General features: G+C 50.3%; 8 protein-coding genes across 8 annotated transcripts; 4 read left to right on the top strand and 4 right to left on the bottom strand.

Annotated features, from left to right (window-relative positions):
- Positions 1-372: 372 nt before the first annotated feature.
- BJY04DRAFT_231190 (putative MFS transporter) lies at positions 373-2,006 on the top strand (the record flags this gene model as incomplete). The annotated part of the gene is made up of 3 exons (XM_073719463.1): positions 373-479; positions 528-950; positions 1,001-2,006. The coding sequence occupies exons 1-3, from the start codon at positions 409-411 to the stop codon at positions 2,004-2,006; spliced, it is 1,500 nt and encodes a 499-aa protein (XP_073566724.1). The 5' UTR covers positions 373-408.
- Positions 2,007-2,559: 553 nt separating this feature from the next.
- BJY04DRAFT_222583 (uncharacterized protein) lies at positions 2,560-3,690 on the bottom strand (the record flags this gene model as incomplete). Its single annotated transcript, XM_073717429.1, has 1 exon — positions 2,560-3,690. One exon carries the CDS (start codon positions 3,688-3,690, stop codon positions 2,560-2,562), a length of 1,131 nt encoding a protein of 376 aa, XP_073566723.1.
- A 1,407-nt stretch (positions 3,691-5,097) lies between these two features.
- On the bottom strand, positions 5,098-5,760 carry BJY04DRAFT_199201 (uncharacterized protein). Its single transcript, XM_073712731.1, has 2 exons — positions 5,297-5,760; positions 5,098-5,242 (listed from the first exon to the last, which is right to left on the bottom strand). Exon 1 carries the CDS (start codon positions 5,715-5,717, stop codon positions 5,454-5,456), a length of 264 nt encoding a protein of 87 aa, XP_073566722.1. The 5' UTR covers positions 5,718-5,760; the 3' UTR covers positions 5,098-5,242; positions 5,297-5,453.
- Positions 5,761-6,319: 559 nt separating this feature from the next.
- Positions 6,320-7,974, top strand: BJY04DRAFT_138256 (alpha/beta hydrolase). Its single transcript, XM_073708637.1, has one exon. The coding sequence runs from the start codon at positions 6,380-6,382 to the stop codon at positions 7,583-7,585; it is 1,206 nt and encodes a 401-aa protein (XP_073566721.1). The 5' UTR covers positions 6,320-6,379; the 3' UTR covers positions 7,586-7,974.
- On the bottom strand, positions 7,709-9,040 carry BJY04DRAFT_231187 (uncharacterized protein; the record flags this gene model as incomplete). Its single annotated transcript, XM_073719462.1, has 1 exon — positions 7,709-9,040. The coding sequence occupies exon 1, from the start codon at positions 8,951-8,953 to the stop codon at positions 7,709-7,711; it is 1,245 nt and encodes a 414-aa protein (XP_073566720.1). The 5' UTR covers positions 8,954-9,040.
- Positions 9,041-9,177: 137 nt separating this feature from the next.
- BJY04DRAFT_199197 (uncharacterized protein) lies at positions 9,178-9,515 on the bottom strand. The gene has a single exon (XM_073712730.1). It carries the CDS (start codon positions 9,509-9,511, stop codon positions 9,323-9,325), a length of 189 nt encoding a protein of 62 aa, XP_073566719.1. The 5' UTR covers positions 9,512-9,515; the 3' UTR covers positions 9,178-9,322.
- Positions 9,516-10,462: 947 nt separating this feature from the next.
- On the top strand, positions 10,463-11,141 carry BJY04DRAFT_222579 (uncharacterized protein; the record flags this gene model as incomplete). Its single annotated transcript, XM_073717428.1, has 2 exons — positions 10,463-10,555; positions 10,611-11,141. The coding sequence occupies 2 exons, from the start codon at positions 10,463-10,465 to the stop codon at positions 11,139-11,141; spliced, it is 624 nt and encodes a 207-aa protein (XP_073566718.1).
- Positions 11,142-11,183: 42 nt separating this feature from the next.
- Positions 11,184-14,726, top strand: BJY04DRAFT_222578 (uncharacterized protein; the record flags this gene model as incomplete). The annotated part of the gene is made up of 3 exons (XM_073717427.1): positions 11,184-12,584; positions 12,651-13,116; positions 13,513-14,726. The coding sequence occupies 3 exons, from the start codon at positions 11,184-11,186 to the stop codon at positions 14,724-14,726; spliced, it is 3,081 nt and encodes a 1,026-aa protein (XP_073566717.1).
- Between the last annotated feature and the right edge of the window lie 27 nt (positions 14,727-14,753).

Raw genomic sequence — 14,753 nt, 5'->3', positions numbered from 1 at the left:
AATCATCTCCAGACAGCTAGCAGCTTACTAGTAGACGACTCTTGCTATTCGAAAGGGGTTTCTGACCACATCGACCTCGGAAAGCTGTCATTCAGGAGCCGTTGGATCCTTTGAGGGGACTTCGCAGCTTCCCCGCGCCGAGAATGCGTGGCGTTGCATCCTACCAATGACACTCCCTCGAATTGCCTGCTATCACTTGGCAAGAGATAGCTGTACGAAGATTTGACTTCAATTCACGAGGTTATCAAAGGTGTTCTTCCCGCCTGCGGATCCTTCGTTTATTGGCAGGTGCACTAGCCGACAAAAGATATATCAGACAGAGTGCCCATCTCCCAGCCCTCTCCGACCCTGAGTCGCTCCACGCAGGAACACCTCCTTCGGTCTCCTTGAGCTTTCACGTTTGGGCCCATGATGGCAGGGATTGAGATCGAGAAAGGGCCAGTGGCTGGCTCGGAGGGAGCTCAGGCGGAAGAAGTCAAGTACAATCTTCACTCACCATGAAGACATATTCAATGCTAATAATCTAGGATCGCTCCCGGAGTCGAGATCACCTTCGACCGCGCAGCTGAACGTCGCCTGCGAACGAAGATTGACCTCATGATTATGCCAATTATCTGTCTCCTCTACATCTTCTGCTTCATCGACAGAGCCAACATCGGAAACGCGCGCATCGCGGGTCTCGATAAGGACCTGGGGATGGTGGGCTTTGACTACAATGCGACCCTTTCCATGTTCTATGTTTCGTATATTGTCTTTGAGATTCCGTCCAATATTCTCTGCAAGCTTATGGGGCCGGGTTGGTTTATTCCTCTATTGACTGTTCTGTTTGGCGGGTGTTCTATCGCGACTGGATTCGTGAAGACCGTACCTCAGATTATGGGAGTGCGGTTCCTGCTGGGGGTGTTCGAGGCGGGAATGTTGCCGGGTATTGCTTATTACCTCTCACGTTGGTGCATATCCCTTGTCTTGTATTACAAGAAATAATAACTGACAGTAGCAGGTACCGTCGATCCGAACTGACCTTCCGACTTGGTCTTTACCTAGTGATGGGTCCGTTGGCTGGCGCTTTCGGCGGCCTTCTCGCGTCTGGCATCCTCAACATCGACAGTGTCGGAAGTGTCAAAAGCTGGCGGATGATCTTCGTCATTGAAGGAATCATAACCACTGGCCTCGGAATTATCGGCTTCGCTATACTAACCGACAGACCGGAGAGCGCTCGCTGGCTAACGCCGGAAGAGAAGAAACTCTCCGAGATGCGAGTGCGATCGGAGCGAGTTGGCCAGACGAGGGTGCTGGATAAGATGGACAAGCGCAAGTTCATGCTGGGGATCTTCAACCCGATCACTATCAGCACGGCGTGGATCTTCCTCTTCTGCAATGTCACGGTGCAAGGCTTGGGGTTCTTTCTTCCGACTATTATTCAGACGATCTATACGGATGAGAGTACGATCACGCAGCAGCTGTATACGGTTCCGCCGTATGTAGTCGGTGCATTTGTGACCCTCTTGATCCCATTATTGAGCTGGAGGTTCGATAGACGGCAGGTTTTCATGATTGTATCGGCGCCTCTGGGGATTACTGGATACATCATCTTCCTGTCCACTGCGAATACGACCGCACGATACGCAGCAACCTTCCTCATCGCATCCTCCGCCTTCTCGCTAGGGGCTCTCACGAACAGCCAGGTCTCAGCAAACGTGGTGTCAGATACGGCAAGGTCGTCAGCAATAGGGGTGAATGTGGCATTGGGAAACATTGGAGGGCTGATTTCCACCTGGTCATTCCTTCCATTTGATCGACCGAATTATCCGATTGGGAATGGATTGAATCTTGCTGTGCAGGGCAGTACGTTGGTTCTGGCGACGGTTATGCTGCTCTGGATGAAGCGGGATAACGTCAAGAGAGAGGCTGCGGAGGCATCTGAGTTGGAACGATTGGCGCATTTGTCGCCTGAGCAGATGGAGGATCTGGATTGGAAACATCCTGCTTTTCGGTGGAGGCCATAGTTCTACTTTTGCATGTACTACGAATTGTCTCAAAAATTGATATCAATGATTCGCGGATGCTGACGCTGAAAAGGACACAGTTGAGAAAGATTGATTGCATATAGACCTAGACACTCTGTAGTTAGCTTAGTGTCCTGGAACATAGTACCTTTACATCCCCGGACCTCTTTAAACAAGGTCAGGGTTTATGAGTCTCTGTACGGGTACGGATGGAGGCGTGATATGACAGTTGGAGGTTATGGCTTCGCTTGCTTCGGTACTGAACTCCCTCATTGCTAAGGGACCAGACCGGTAGCGTCGCTAGTAGCTAGGTGTTACTTCTCGCTTGGGTATACTCTAACCATGACAACTCAAATATACAATCTCCACTGATTCACAGTCTCCCAGGATTAGTTTGAGACAAAAATCAGAATAACCATCAAAGTCAACAGGCGATGAAATTACCAGCGAGGTCATGTAGCGCCGACATCCCCAGTTCCTCCAAAAGCTTACATTAGGCGGTCTTTCACGGTGGTCGCTATGGTGGACTGCAAAAGCCCCTCTCATCTTCGATTTAGCAGATGGCGTACTCGAGATCCAGCGTCGTCTGCCAGTCGCCACATAAAAGTATCCACGGACGGCCGCTGTCATGATCCATACAATTGTCCGATGGATTATAGTGAACAAGTCGAGTGTCGGGTTGAGCATTGCGGGTTGCGTAAAGCCCCTTGGCCCTATTTCGTACTCTTTGGATTGACGCCCTAAAGCCATGTTCGTGTGGCTCCGCCATCAATGAAAGCAATTGATCTCTGTTTGATGGCTGGTAGTGTTCAATCATATCATGGATGGTGACGTATAAAATCGTGTCTCCTGGCCGGGAGGAAAGCTTCCAGCCAACTGCAAGATCACGAAGGAACTTCTTATGCTCCAGTAATATTTCCAGTATCTCAAAGGCTCTGTCCCACGTTGCAGATCGATGTTCCTCAGGATAATACATACGATGTATCAAGGATCCAAAATGGTGCAGAAGAACCATCCAAGCGGAGCAAGATTCTGGACGACCCGCCCTTTCACATAGAACATCGGTTTCAAGCGAGGCGCCGGCTTCCAGTAAATGCCGAACTAGCTGGGTGTTCAATCTCTGCCCTGCACTGACAAGAAGATTCAACTGTGATGTTGATGTGAGTAATTCGGGACGTTCGCGTGCGACTTTTAAGACGTACTCTCCGGCATCTCGACAAGCCGCTAGGTGGACGAATGATGCGTGGAAGGGGTGCTTGCTGTCGTATTGCGGAGACCTGAAATACGATACTTCCTGCTTGATGCCAAGCCTCTCAACAGATTCCTTAAAGACCTTGCAATAGGCTTCAAGGGCGGGCACTGGTATCTGCCTGTCAAACACTGTACTGAATACGCTCGCTTCGAATTCGCCGCAGATTTCGTATCGATATCTGTAGTCATAAGTCATGATCTCCGCAAGTCGAAGCCGATGGATTGTCTCAAGGCTGGTGACGGTCTTGATATCAATAATTTGCCCTAGTTTAGGGTGATCCAAGACAAAGTCCCGCGCAGTTCGGTGAAAGAATTGACATTGCTTTGTGCCTAGGCCAACCATAAGCGTGGCCCTCTCGGTGTATATGGACGTGACGTCTAAAGGAACTACTTCAAGCAACCCTCTTGTAAGCCCCCTCACACACCGCTCCATGGTCTCCATCACTTCCTCAAGTCGTGGTTGAGAGAATGGCGTAATAGAGTCTGCTGAGGGAAATGACTCTGAATTCATTTCCTCAAGCCACCAAAACGCGACTAAGCTGGATGGAAAATTGAACGTTTCATCAGCTGCCCATAGAAGGATTCGAGCTGCGTCTCGTTGGTCATGAGGACTTAGCGTATCGATGAGCTGCACATACAGTGCATCTAGCTCTCTTGGGGTTGTCACAAGGATACGTCGGAGCGAGCTAATAGAATCCCCTCGCAGTATACCTGATATTAGAGATCGGACCACTAACCATGCCCAGAGAAAGACCCCATCTGACATGTTAACCACATCTTTGACAAGACAGTCATAGTCATTCACTATCCGTATGTTTTGCAAACCTGCCGCTTCCTTGAGCATCTCTTGGCTATACAAATAGATATCGCGGCTTGTTAGATGATGAAGATGCATGTGCTGGTCAGAGACGGCCAATGATAGATCATCAAACTCGATATATGGTCGAGAGCTGACGCATAATTTCAGGTCATTCCTACGGGCCCAAGCTCTCAGCTATTTAGCAAGTCTTCTGTAGTCGACACTATCACCTTCAAATTCGTCCAACCCGTCGATAAAGAAGCAGAATCGGTGCGCGGGAAATGTACGGTGGTGAACAAGGAGTTGGAAAGCATCCTCTATATCCTTGTGGCGGAAAAGCCCACTCTGTATTACTTGAATAGAGTCACGCAGGCTCTTCCACTGTGATGGAAACACAAGAGGAATTAAATCTGGACACTGTCTTAGGACCTCAAAGAGTAAACTTCTATGGAGACCTTGAAGAGACCTCTGAAGGTTATCCCCAGCTTTCCAGAAAAAGAAGTGGGCCATGACAAGCTTTTTTCCCCCCGCCCATAAGGTAAGCTCTTCTTTAGTTCTGGGATGATGGTAGAGAAATTTCATGAGAGTTGACTTGCCCGAGCCTGCCTTTCCGGAGATATGGTATACTTCTTTCCCTGTTCGAAGCCATTTTAGAAAGGATGATCGTGCAGCTGACCTGCTGTTCCTTTCAGCAGCGAAGTAATCAGCATCCCCACCAAGATTGGCATCTTTATCAGACATGGAGGTTGAGTCGGGGTCGGGCAGGTCGAGAAACCACTTGAATGTCCCACTCTCGGGGTCATGAATAGTGTCCTCTCTATTGAACATTGCTACAAATGCCAGGGTTTCCAAAATTCGGTTTTCCAGAGGCATTGAAGATATTATGGATGAAAGAATATCCAGTGACGCTTTGATATCCAGCAACCCGCGCTGAGCAGCCATTGGTTCTTGATACCCAGGCTGCGGTTGTTGGACAGCCATCTGTGCTTGGGTCGTTGGGACTGGAGCATCGTCGGCAATGGGAAGCCTGGAACCTGAATCCTCTGGTCGACTCTGGTCTGTTCGCTCCACGGCACGGAGTATATCCTCGCGGATCCTCGACAAATTGGCTGCGTTCTCTGTTGATAGTCGTTCACCCGACGTTTGTATATGGTCTATCTGGGTCTTAATATAGGACTGTTGATCACTGCGTCGATATTAGCTTCCTGTGTACCCTTGAGTGCAGAGGCAAACAACTCACCTAAGCATTAATGTCAGCCGTAAAAGTATTTGCGACCGATAGTCGTCCAGCCGTTGCTCGATACTCCGCAATTCATCGCTCCTTCTCATCGTTGCCCATTTGACTTTGAGGCTACCCCATGTTGATTTCTTGTCGCGTAGGGTAAGTCTCTGCAGGATCACAAGGAGGTCTGCAGAGAGCTTCTGACATTTCGCTGCAAGCTCTTCAAGGCCCTTTCATGCTTTGTGTTCCCAGATATGTCAGGGCCCAGTTCGTCTGTCAAGATATTCAGATCCCGAATAACTGTTGAGACATCGGCGAGTTCGGAGGTGGTGCCTTCTGTCGACTTGTATATCTCGTAGGTGCCGATGATGAGTTTCGAGGAGAAGTCGATGAACTGGAGGATTGTCCCGACGAAACTAACGGCGGAAATGGGATCCATCAGGAGGGTATGTCAGAGTTGTTTGATGATCTCAAGAGTGAGCTGCTGCGCGGGGTAATCTCAGATCTGCCGACCACGAGCTGAGGGTCATCTAGGGGTTCAACTGGGCGCCAGCGAATCATAATTGAACGCGTGATCTGCAGGGATCTCGGATTTGAGCAAGGCTGATAATCTGACAGACAGACAGACATGGAAGATGGAAGAGCGCCCGGTTCATGAAGACCTCCCCAGTTTTGGGAAACTGCGAAGGCAGCACCATGAGTAAACTGTTACTCTATGAGTCCTGGATGCTCATGAGCAGGCTACGAAAGAGAAAGAAGTCTACCGGACTGACATGCTCAATACATAATGTCAATACTAAACACAGTTTGAATAAATATATATTTATCATATGCGGGTGATGACCCCCCAAGCACCACAGCGTGGAAGAATTGCCCCTAGATATAGTAACCCCATAGCTCAGAAATACAGACCCAGCAACCTATTCTACTATTTCCTACAAGAGAGGATTGTGGGAGATGTACGGAGTAGGTAACTAGGTAGTCGAGGAGAGCTACCCCGCTAGCAGCATCGCTACCTAAGCGCCGAGGCCATCTCGCCTCGCACCCACCCCTCTGCATCCTCTCAACATCATCATTATTATCAAATCCACAACCATCACAATGGCAGCAGATGAGCTCGTAGGCTCCGTCTTCAAATATGCCTTCTTCTCACTGGCCGCTACCGTCGGCCTCTACGCGACCCTGCTCGGCCTGCTGACAACCGCCGGCTTCCAATCCCACCTCGTCTACCTACACGCCGTCCAAATGACCTGGTTCAAAGACCTCAACGTCCCAGAAACCTTTGGATTCTTAAAAAACCAAGTCACCCCGTTTTCAATCAAGACTTCCGATGACGAACAGCTCTACGCCTGGCATGTCTTGCCGATCGAGCTCTACCGGAAGAACGAGCTGGCGCTTACCGCCGAACCTACGGGCTTTGTTTCAGATCCTGAGTCGCGTCTGGGATTCCAATTGCTTCGTGATGACCCCGATGCGCGATTGGTGATCCATATGCATGGTGCTGGCGGCACGGTCGCGTCTGGCTACCGTGTGCCTAACTACCGCGCGCTGTCCGCTGGACATCCCGGGAAAATCCATGTTTTGACCTTTGACTGGCGTGGATTTGGTCACAGTACGGGAGTTCCTTCGGAGGCTGGGATTATTCAAGATGCGATTGCTGTCACCAACTGGGCGATGAATGTCGCGGGTATTCCGGCCTCCCGCATCGTGCTGTTTGGGCAATCGATGGGCACCGCGGCGACCATTGCCGTTTCGCATCACTATGCAGCCCAGTCGGCCCCGACCGTCTTTGCGGGAACTATTCTCGTCGCGCCGTTTGTTAATGTTCCGACGTTGGTTTCGACTTATCGCGTGGCTGGTACTTTGCCGATTCTGTCGCCCCTGCGGCGGGTTCCGGCTGTATTCGACTATCTCCTGCGGTTTATTAGAGACAAGTGGCTCTCGAACGAACGCATTGCTCAATATGTCCGGCAAAATGAGGTCAATGAGGAGAAGTACCGGTTGACGATCATCCACGCGGAGGATGACTGGGATATTCCGTCGTATCACAGCCAGCTGCTGTTTTGGCATGCTGTGAACGGATCTGTGCCGGTCGGAATTACCTATGACGCCTTGGAGGAGAAGAAGATGGAAAAACAGGTCGATTTGGGCGCTGCTGGAACTATAGTGGAATGGAGAACGGACTATGGTGTCATTCGGGAAGAGCTGTTGAAGACTGGACTGCATGATGTGGTTATGGGATATCCCATTATTACCATGGCTGTCATGCGGCATTTCGAGGCGGCTGAACCATTTTTTACTCTCTGATATCTTGTTGAAGCTTAGAATATTGAGAAATAGAATAGACAAGATCGAGAAAAATGTGACAATTACCCTTCATAAGACGTAAATGCGCCCGCAACTAACCAAAACACCATAACAACATTCGGATCATAAATGTATACCATAGTCCGCCACTTCATATGTCTCGTATATCCCCGGATCAACCCCTCGGATGGCAGCGAAGACCTCGCCCATCATCAAGATGCGACTAAGAAAGTACAGACCCGGCGACCCGATCTTGACCAGCGTCATGAATCCCTCCCAGCGAAGAACAACCTTCTCAAAGTGCATAAACGCCAGCAAAGAGAAGATAGACACAAATGCAGAGACCCGCCACATCCACATCTCCGCGACCGTTGGGAAACTGGTGTTCCAGCATGCTAGATGGAGAGCCCCAAAGGAGGCCCCGAAGAGAGAACAGAGGAATCGGATCGTTCGAGAGCGGTATAGATAGGGATCCCAGTGCGCGACCACGATCTCCTTTCGGGCCTCAACCTCGCTTGTCGAGCTGGGTGATTTACATTCCATCATCGCTTGATCCTCTGCTTCCTTTTCGAAGACCCGAGGGGTGAGATACCAGATATTCCAGTACGTCTTTTCGGCATTGACGCTGTCGAACTTGTCGCTGAGCGCCATCGACTCGAAAACCTGCATTTGTTCAGAGGTCATGTTCGGCAGGGCAACGATACTCGGCGAGAGAATGTCTTTGGGCTTCTCCCACCAGAAATAATACGTGATGGCGAACAAGGGAATATAGCTGAGTGTCATGCTTTCAAGCTGCGAGAGTGGAAGCGTATTGGCAGCACGCATGATACATGTCGCAACGAACCACAGCACTTGGAAGAGCGTAATGAGCTTCGTGATGCTGTCGGTCTTGTTCTTGTCTCGGATCTGCTCCACGCTCAACCCCCATTCTCTATGGTATTCCCAGACGATTAGACGCTGCTGGAGTAGCCAGGTGTATTGGTTCGGCCAGATGACTTTGTTACCATCTGATGTCTTGTAGCGGAGCGCAAGCATGCTGACATAGTATGCGTGAATGAGTTGGAACTCCCCGTTCGAGAGCGCAGCGCAGTCTTCCACCATTCTTCGACATTGAGCCCATTCCTGGAGACCCTCGACTGCGATGAACTCTGGCGCGAGCAGCGTTTTGGCGAGTAAGGCTAGCTTGTGCATTGTGGCGAACCTCTCGTTCTGATAGACTCGTGGGTGGATGACCACCCATGTGCAGAGGAAGATAGTAGTGAGGCATGTTGTAAGCAGCCCCAGTGTTCCTCGACCTCCTGGCTCACCCACCCAGCCGACTAGTTGAGGCGATGAAGACCGCTCGCTGAGCTCGGTTTCCACCTCCATTCCGCGTTGGTATATTCCCAGTGTCTTAGTATTGCCTCGAGATAATAGTGCTGAGAACAAAGGTCATGGCAAGCCGATTGCCCATCAATATACAAACAGCATGAGAAGAAAATATGAGATATCTCCCGCGTGCAACAGAGATCACAGTAACGCAGGAGAGGTGGGTGTTTCAGGCACCGACTCATCCCCTCCCACCAAAAGTCGCCCATGATGATGGGATGTATGCATATTGGCAGCGGCAAGGGATATCCATGCAACGATTGACCAACCAGAAGAGGAATCCCAGCCTAATTATAGGAGTTTGCGTTTCATCGCTCATGGCGCGACGTGTTGTGCTGGGATGGACACCCGGCGCTTACAGCTCGCTTGTTATTTGGCCACCCCGAGGGATCGGTTGCAGATACGGATGTTGGCTACTGCCATGAACTGGATTATAAGTTTGAGTTCGTGAATCTGAGCCATCAACATCCAGAGCTGAACCCCAGTCGCGGTCATGAATTCCCTCATGGGAGTGGGAGCAGTCGCATTGTCTCTCCTACCTATCTCCCATGCCATCATCGGGATCTTCGTCTGCCACATCGAACAGGCCAGCAGTAGAGGTACAGTCCTAATTAAAGATACAATAGTCAATATAAATAAAACGATTGGGTCGAGATGAGGGGTATGCATATCTCAGCACAAACAACAAAAAAGCAATATGCGCAGCTTCGTGTCGGGCGGGCGGTTAACATTAAATCATCCGGCCTTTGCACACAGAGAGCCCTCACAAGAAAACCTTTCCAAGTCGTCATTCCAGAGCCCGTGAATATGACCTCGCGTAAGGAAAAACGGTGCTGGTTAGTCAGGCTGCTCAAGCGACGGCGCTCGAAGGGGCAGAAGGGAGACGCCCCCGGGCCCGGGCCACGCGATCGAGTCGAATCGGTCGAGCAGCCTTTAAACCGCGATGAAAGCAGGCTCATACGGGGCGACTCGCCTACAAGCCCGTCGAAATTGGTTCAACAGCCCCCGGCGCAAATTGCTCACGACCAGGAACTAGACAGTACCCCCGCGATTGCCACCGGTCCAGCCAAGCAGTCTTTGGCTCATAACAAACGTGACTCTGAGCCAAAGAATTCACATCGCGATGTGGCCGAACTCGTTGAACAGCCTCCGAAAAACGATAGACATAGCCCCGGGGCACCCATTTTGTCAGCAAGTGCAGCTGGAATACTCAAAGAACATCAGAATCAGGCTAGCCGCGTTCCTGAGCTGGGTGGTACAACAAAATTGCAATCGACGGAAGAGACACCAATCATTACCCCTGCGAGCCTCTGGATGGATGCATATTAGTCACTGAATGAAGACGAACGATTGACTCTAGATGCACTTCGCAACAAGCGCGGGGATATGTCCATCTCAGCAGTGCTGGATAATACGATAACGACCGTTGAGAGACAGTTTGAGGTTCGGCAACTAAAGGACGATCACTCTAGAGTGAGGAGAGTTACCAAAGCCATTATCACCGCTACCATGTCAGCAAAGGAAACGATCACTGGTATTGCTGTTGCTGACCCCACAGGACATGCGTCTACCGCCTGGGCCATAGTCTCGTTGGGTTTAAAGGTCGGTCCTCTTTGCGCTGAGTCAAGCCTATACTGATGTTATATGGATGGCACAGAACGATCGCGCACTTCAGGATGCCTTGTTTGACGCCTGCGACTTCCTCACCAACATACTGGCTCGCTACACTGTCGTGAACGGGCTTGTTCCTAAAACCCACGGGGTTACCATTGAGACAATTCAGAAACATGTGGTTGCACTCTACGCATGCATCCTGCGCTATGCCATGGAGATGGGCCGTGTTGAAAGTTTCACTACGGCCGAGCGCATTTGTGCCAGTATCTCCGCTTTGGGTTCTATCTGTCCCATGCTGGAAACGTTTCGCAAAATCATCGAGGATGAAGATAAAATCGTGAAGGATTGGATTGAGCTCAACAAGATTCTGCATGATACTGACCAAATGAAGGAGATATTGGATCGGATTGACAAGACTTCAAATTTGGTCCATAAGGTGAACCAAGAACTTCGATTGTCTAGCCTAGATAGGCACACCGTCAGTCCAGCAATCAGAATCGTTGGGAGCCCTGGGGACGACGACGAATGCTTGGAGGGCACTAGGATCAAGTTGATGCAGCAGGTTGTCGACTGAGTGGATCAACCCTCAGAATCGCAGTTGTTCTGGTTGAACGGCATGGCAGGAACTGGGAAGTCAACTGTATCACGTACGCTCGCCAGGTACTTCCGTGATCGAGGCATCCTCGGCGGAAGCTTTTTCTTCAAGAAGGGCTTGGATAATTGTGACTCGACTGAGATGTTGATTCCAACACTCGTTAACCAGCTAAAGGACATGTTCCCTATCCTGAAGAATGAGATTCAAGTTGTCATTGAGGAACGGCCTAGGATATTCCAGGATAAGCCGAAGATTCAGTTTGATCAGGTTCTCATGAGACCGCTAAAGAAGCTACCGGCCCGGCAGCGCTCAAGTATCGTGTTCATTCTCGATGCCCTCGATGAGTGTAGAGAGAGCGAGCGCATAGAGGAACTTGTCGGGGCTGTACCTGACATACGAGACGTGGACACACTAGACGTGAGATTCCTCGTCACCGGTAGGCCAGAGCGAGCAGCCCTAAGGGCCTTTGGTGAGCTTGGGAATATTCAGTACTCAGTGATCAGTCTTGGTGAAATAGCAGACACAGAACGTGACATTGCTGCCTTTTTCATTCACAAATTGAGGAAGATTAGCGACGAGGAACGAAAGAAGACAAATCCGGCGATTCCGAAAGATTGGCCTGGAGATCCAACCATTCAAGTCCTGACGAGGGTGGCACACCCGCTCTTCATTGCCGCCTCAACTATATGTCGATTCATCGGTGATCGCGACTTCAGCCCTGTAAAACAGCTGGACAAAATTCTCGATAACCCAGACCCCTATAACAAGCTGGCCTATATTTATCAGACCGTTTTGAACGAGATGATATTCGAGAAGACCGACAAGGACCGAGCGGAAATACTTGAGGATTTCCGACGCATTATTGGATCAATTGTCCTCCTCTATGATCCGCTCTCGGTCACATCCTTAGCCGACCTTCTTGAAGTGGAAGAAGACCTAGTGGAGAGAAGATTGGACCGACTCCGATCCGTTCTGGTAGTGCCCGATGATAGAATTACTCCCATCAGAACCCTGCACCTGTCATTCCGGGACTTCCTCTTTAGCGATCCCAAAGGGTCCAAAGAAAACCCATTCAAACTCAACGCAGTTGCCACAAAGCAGGAGTTGGTTGATCAATGCCTGAGGGTCATGTCGAGCAAGACAAAGGGTCTGGGAAGGAATATCTGCAATCTCGAAAACGATGAGGTTCTGCGCAGCGAAATCGGTAGCACGTTGGTCAAAGACTCCATCTCTCCTGTGATGAACTACGCCTGTCGCTACTGGGTAAAGCATTTGGAGAACGCACCTCGATGTTTGAATCCAGTTTCCGTTCTCAATTTCTTCAACGAGCACTTTCTGCATTGGCTAGAAGCAATGAGCATCCTTGGATTGACATCTGAGGTGCCAAGGCATCTTCAAGTCCTGCAGCAGCTACTACTACCTGTGAGTGATGCATAAACTTTGTGACTGAGAAGGAATCCCCAAGTCAGACACTAACAATGTCTGTAGAAAACTTCACATACGCCACTTTCGATATTTCTTGTGGACGCGGTCCTATTTGTGCAAAGAGCAGGGTATATAATCAGTTTGAGTCCTCTTCAGGTCTATCATTCTGCGCTTGTTTTCACACCGCAGGAGTCTGTTGTTAGGCAAGAGTTCGGAAACCAAATTCCAGACGATTTTGTCGTGCTTCCGGAAGCAGAAAGGGATTGGGGTGCGCTGATGCAAACATCCCAGGGCCCTGCATCCCCGGTCATGACATTAGAATACACGCTAGATGGCCGCTTGCTGGCCCTTAGCGGACACCTCAGTGGAGATACAATCCAGCTTTGGGATGTGGAGGAAGCTGAATCAGTGCAAGTACTTGACCGATCCGGCGATGGCTCGATTAGCTTCTATGCAATATCCCCCAACGGCGAAATGGTCGTGGCCTGTGGCATGAGGTCCGGGGAGGTCCGGCTTTGGCATGTGGAAGGTAAGCGGGCTGCTATGAGAGCTTCCAGAATGCATGGCCCAAACCATCCCCGGCCAGGCCATGCACACCACACAGAGCATGATCAATGATCTTTGGGGGCCTTCCATTGCCTAGCTTTTTCTAATGATAGCAAAAGACTAGCAATTGCCACACGGCGGGAGATACGAGTTTGGAACTTGGCTGCAAATGAACCTCATGGAGAGGACGAACAAACAAATTATTCCATACCTCTTCAACCCTTCTCGCAAAAGGCATCCATTACCTCCATCAATTTCATTGATCACGGCCTCTACCTTGTGTGGTGCTCATCTAACAAAGTTTCCACTGGTCAAATCGGTAAAGATGGCCTATTAAAACCTGGCGTCATACTGGAAATTAAAAAAACCTCTCGTTTAGCCAACTCGCGATGCAGCCAGCGAGTAGCATATGCCAGCAGTGGCGGTGTTGTTGAGGTTCGTGAGTTGAAAGATGCAGCGATGCAAGCCATGCCCGCCCAGAGATTGCCATGGCCGGACCACCAATTCAGCGCACTTCTATTTTCGCCTGATGGTCGCTGGCTGGTGGCGTTCAATCCAGGGAGCATTCGGCTTTGGGAGCTACAATCAAACGACCCAGACTTACGACCATATACGTGCAGCAATCTTATCGGTAATTGCTTCGCGGTCGCCTTTTCGCATGATGGTCGCCGACTAGCCTGCGGATTCGAAACCGGTGTTGTTCAAGTATGGGACTTGGGCAAGATACAGTCTGACAGCCTTTGGGGAAAGTCCCAGACCCCCTCGGATTCAACCCCATGCATTTCCCTCTCCCCCGATGGCTCGAAACTAGCTACCAGCGCGTTAGAGGAAAAGATAAGTCTTTGGTGTGTCAAGGAACGCGGCCCAGACATATCAGTACATTTGGAAAGCGTTGGCACCGACCGTGCAAAGGGTTTCACCTTCTCACCGGATGGCCGCTTCCTAGCGGCTGACTGTTGGCATTCACCAACCAAGATCTGGGACACCAGTGACGGTACGCTTGTAGATACTCTGGACCGAGATGTGGCCTTCACTGCGCAATGCTTTTCATCAGATGGTGAACTGCTGGTATGCGATTCGGAGATTGACGGTGCCATGCACCTACGAATCTGGAAGTTGGCAAAGGACTTGAGCATCCTGTCCTATGAGTTCCCGATATTTGGCAGCAGGGTTCTCGCAGTCGTATTTACACCCGATGACCGGTACTTGGTAACGAGTTTGAATATCGACCTAGTCGAGAAGTACGTGATTGCAGTCTGGGACCGAACCACAGGCGAAAATCTGCACAAGTTTCCCGTTAGCGGCCCAGTACGAATACTTCGGTTTTCTGAAGACGGGAGACAGATCCTTACCGACAGAGAAGCTTTCCAGATGAGTCTCATGGACTCAGAAAGCGATGCACAACAAGCTACGCATGAACAAGACTGGCCTTGCCTTCTTGCTGTACTGGATAGCTGGATCGTGACTGGTGCCCAAAGACGGCTCTGGCTACCGCCAGAGTCTCGTGGTGTCTGGTCCTCTGCTGGAAACACTTTATACGTTAGTCCTAGATCGGGTCAGTTGAACAAGTTCGTCCTCAGAAATGATGACTAGGTGGATTGACGCGACCTGAAGGTCTGC

Source organism: Aspergillus karnatakaensis (assembly GCF_047715665.1).
Source record: "Aspergillus karnatakaensis strain CBS 102800 unplaced genomic scaffold BJY04scaffold_61, whole genome shotgun sequence".
NCBI lineage: Eukaryota > Fungi > Ascomycota > Eurotiomycetes > Eurotiales > Aspergillaceae > Aspergillus > Aspergillus karnatakaensis.
Note: the sequence above shows the minus strand (reverse complement) of the source record. Positions and strands in the feature narration are given on the sequence as shown.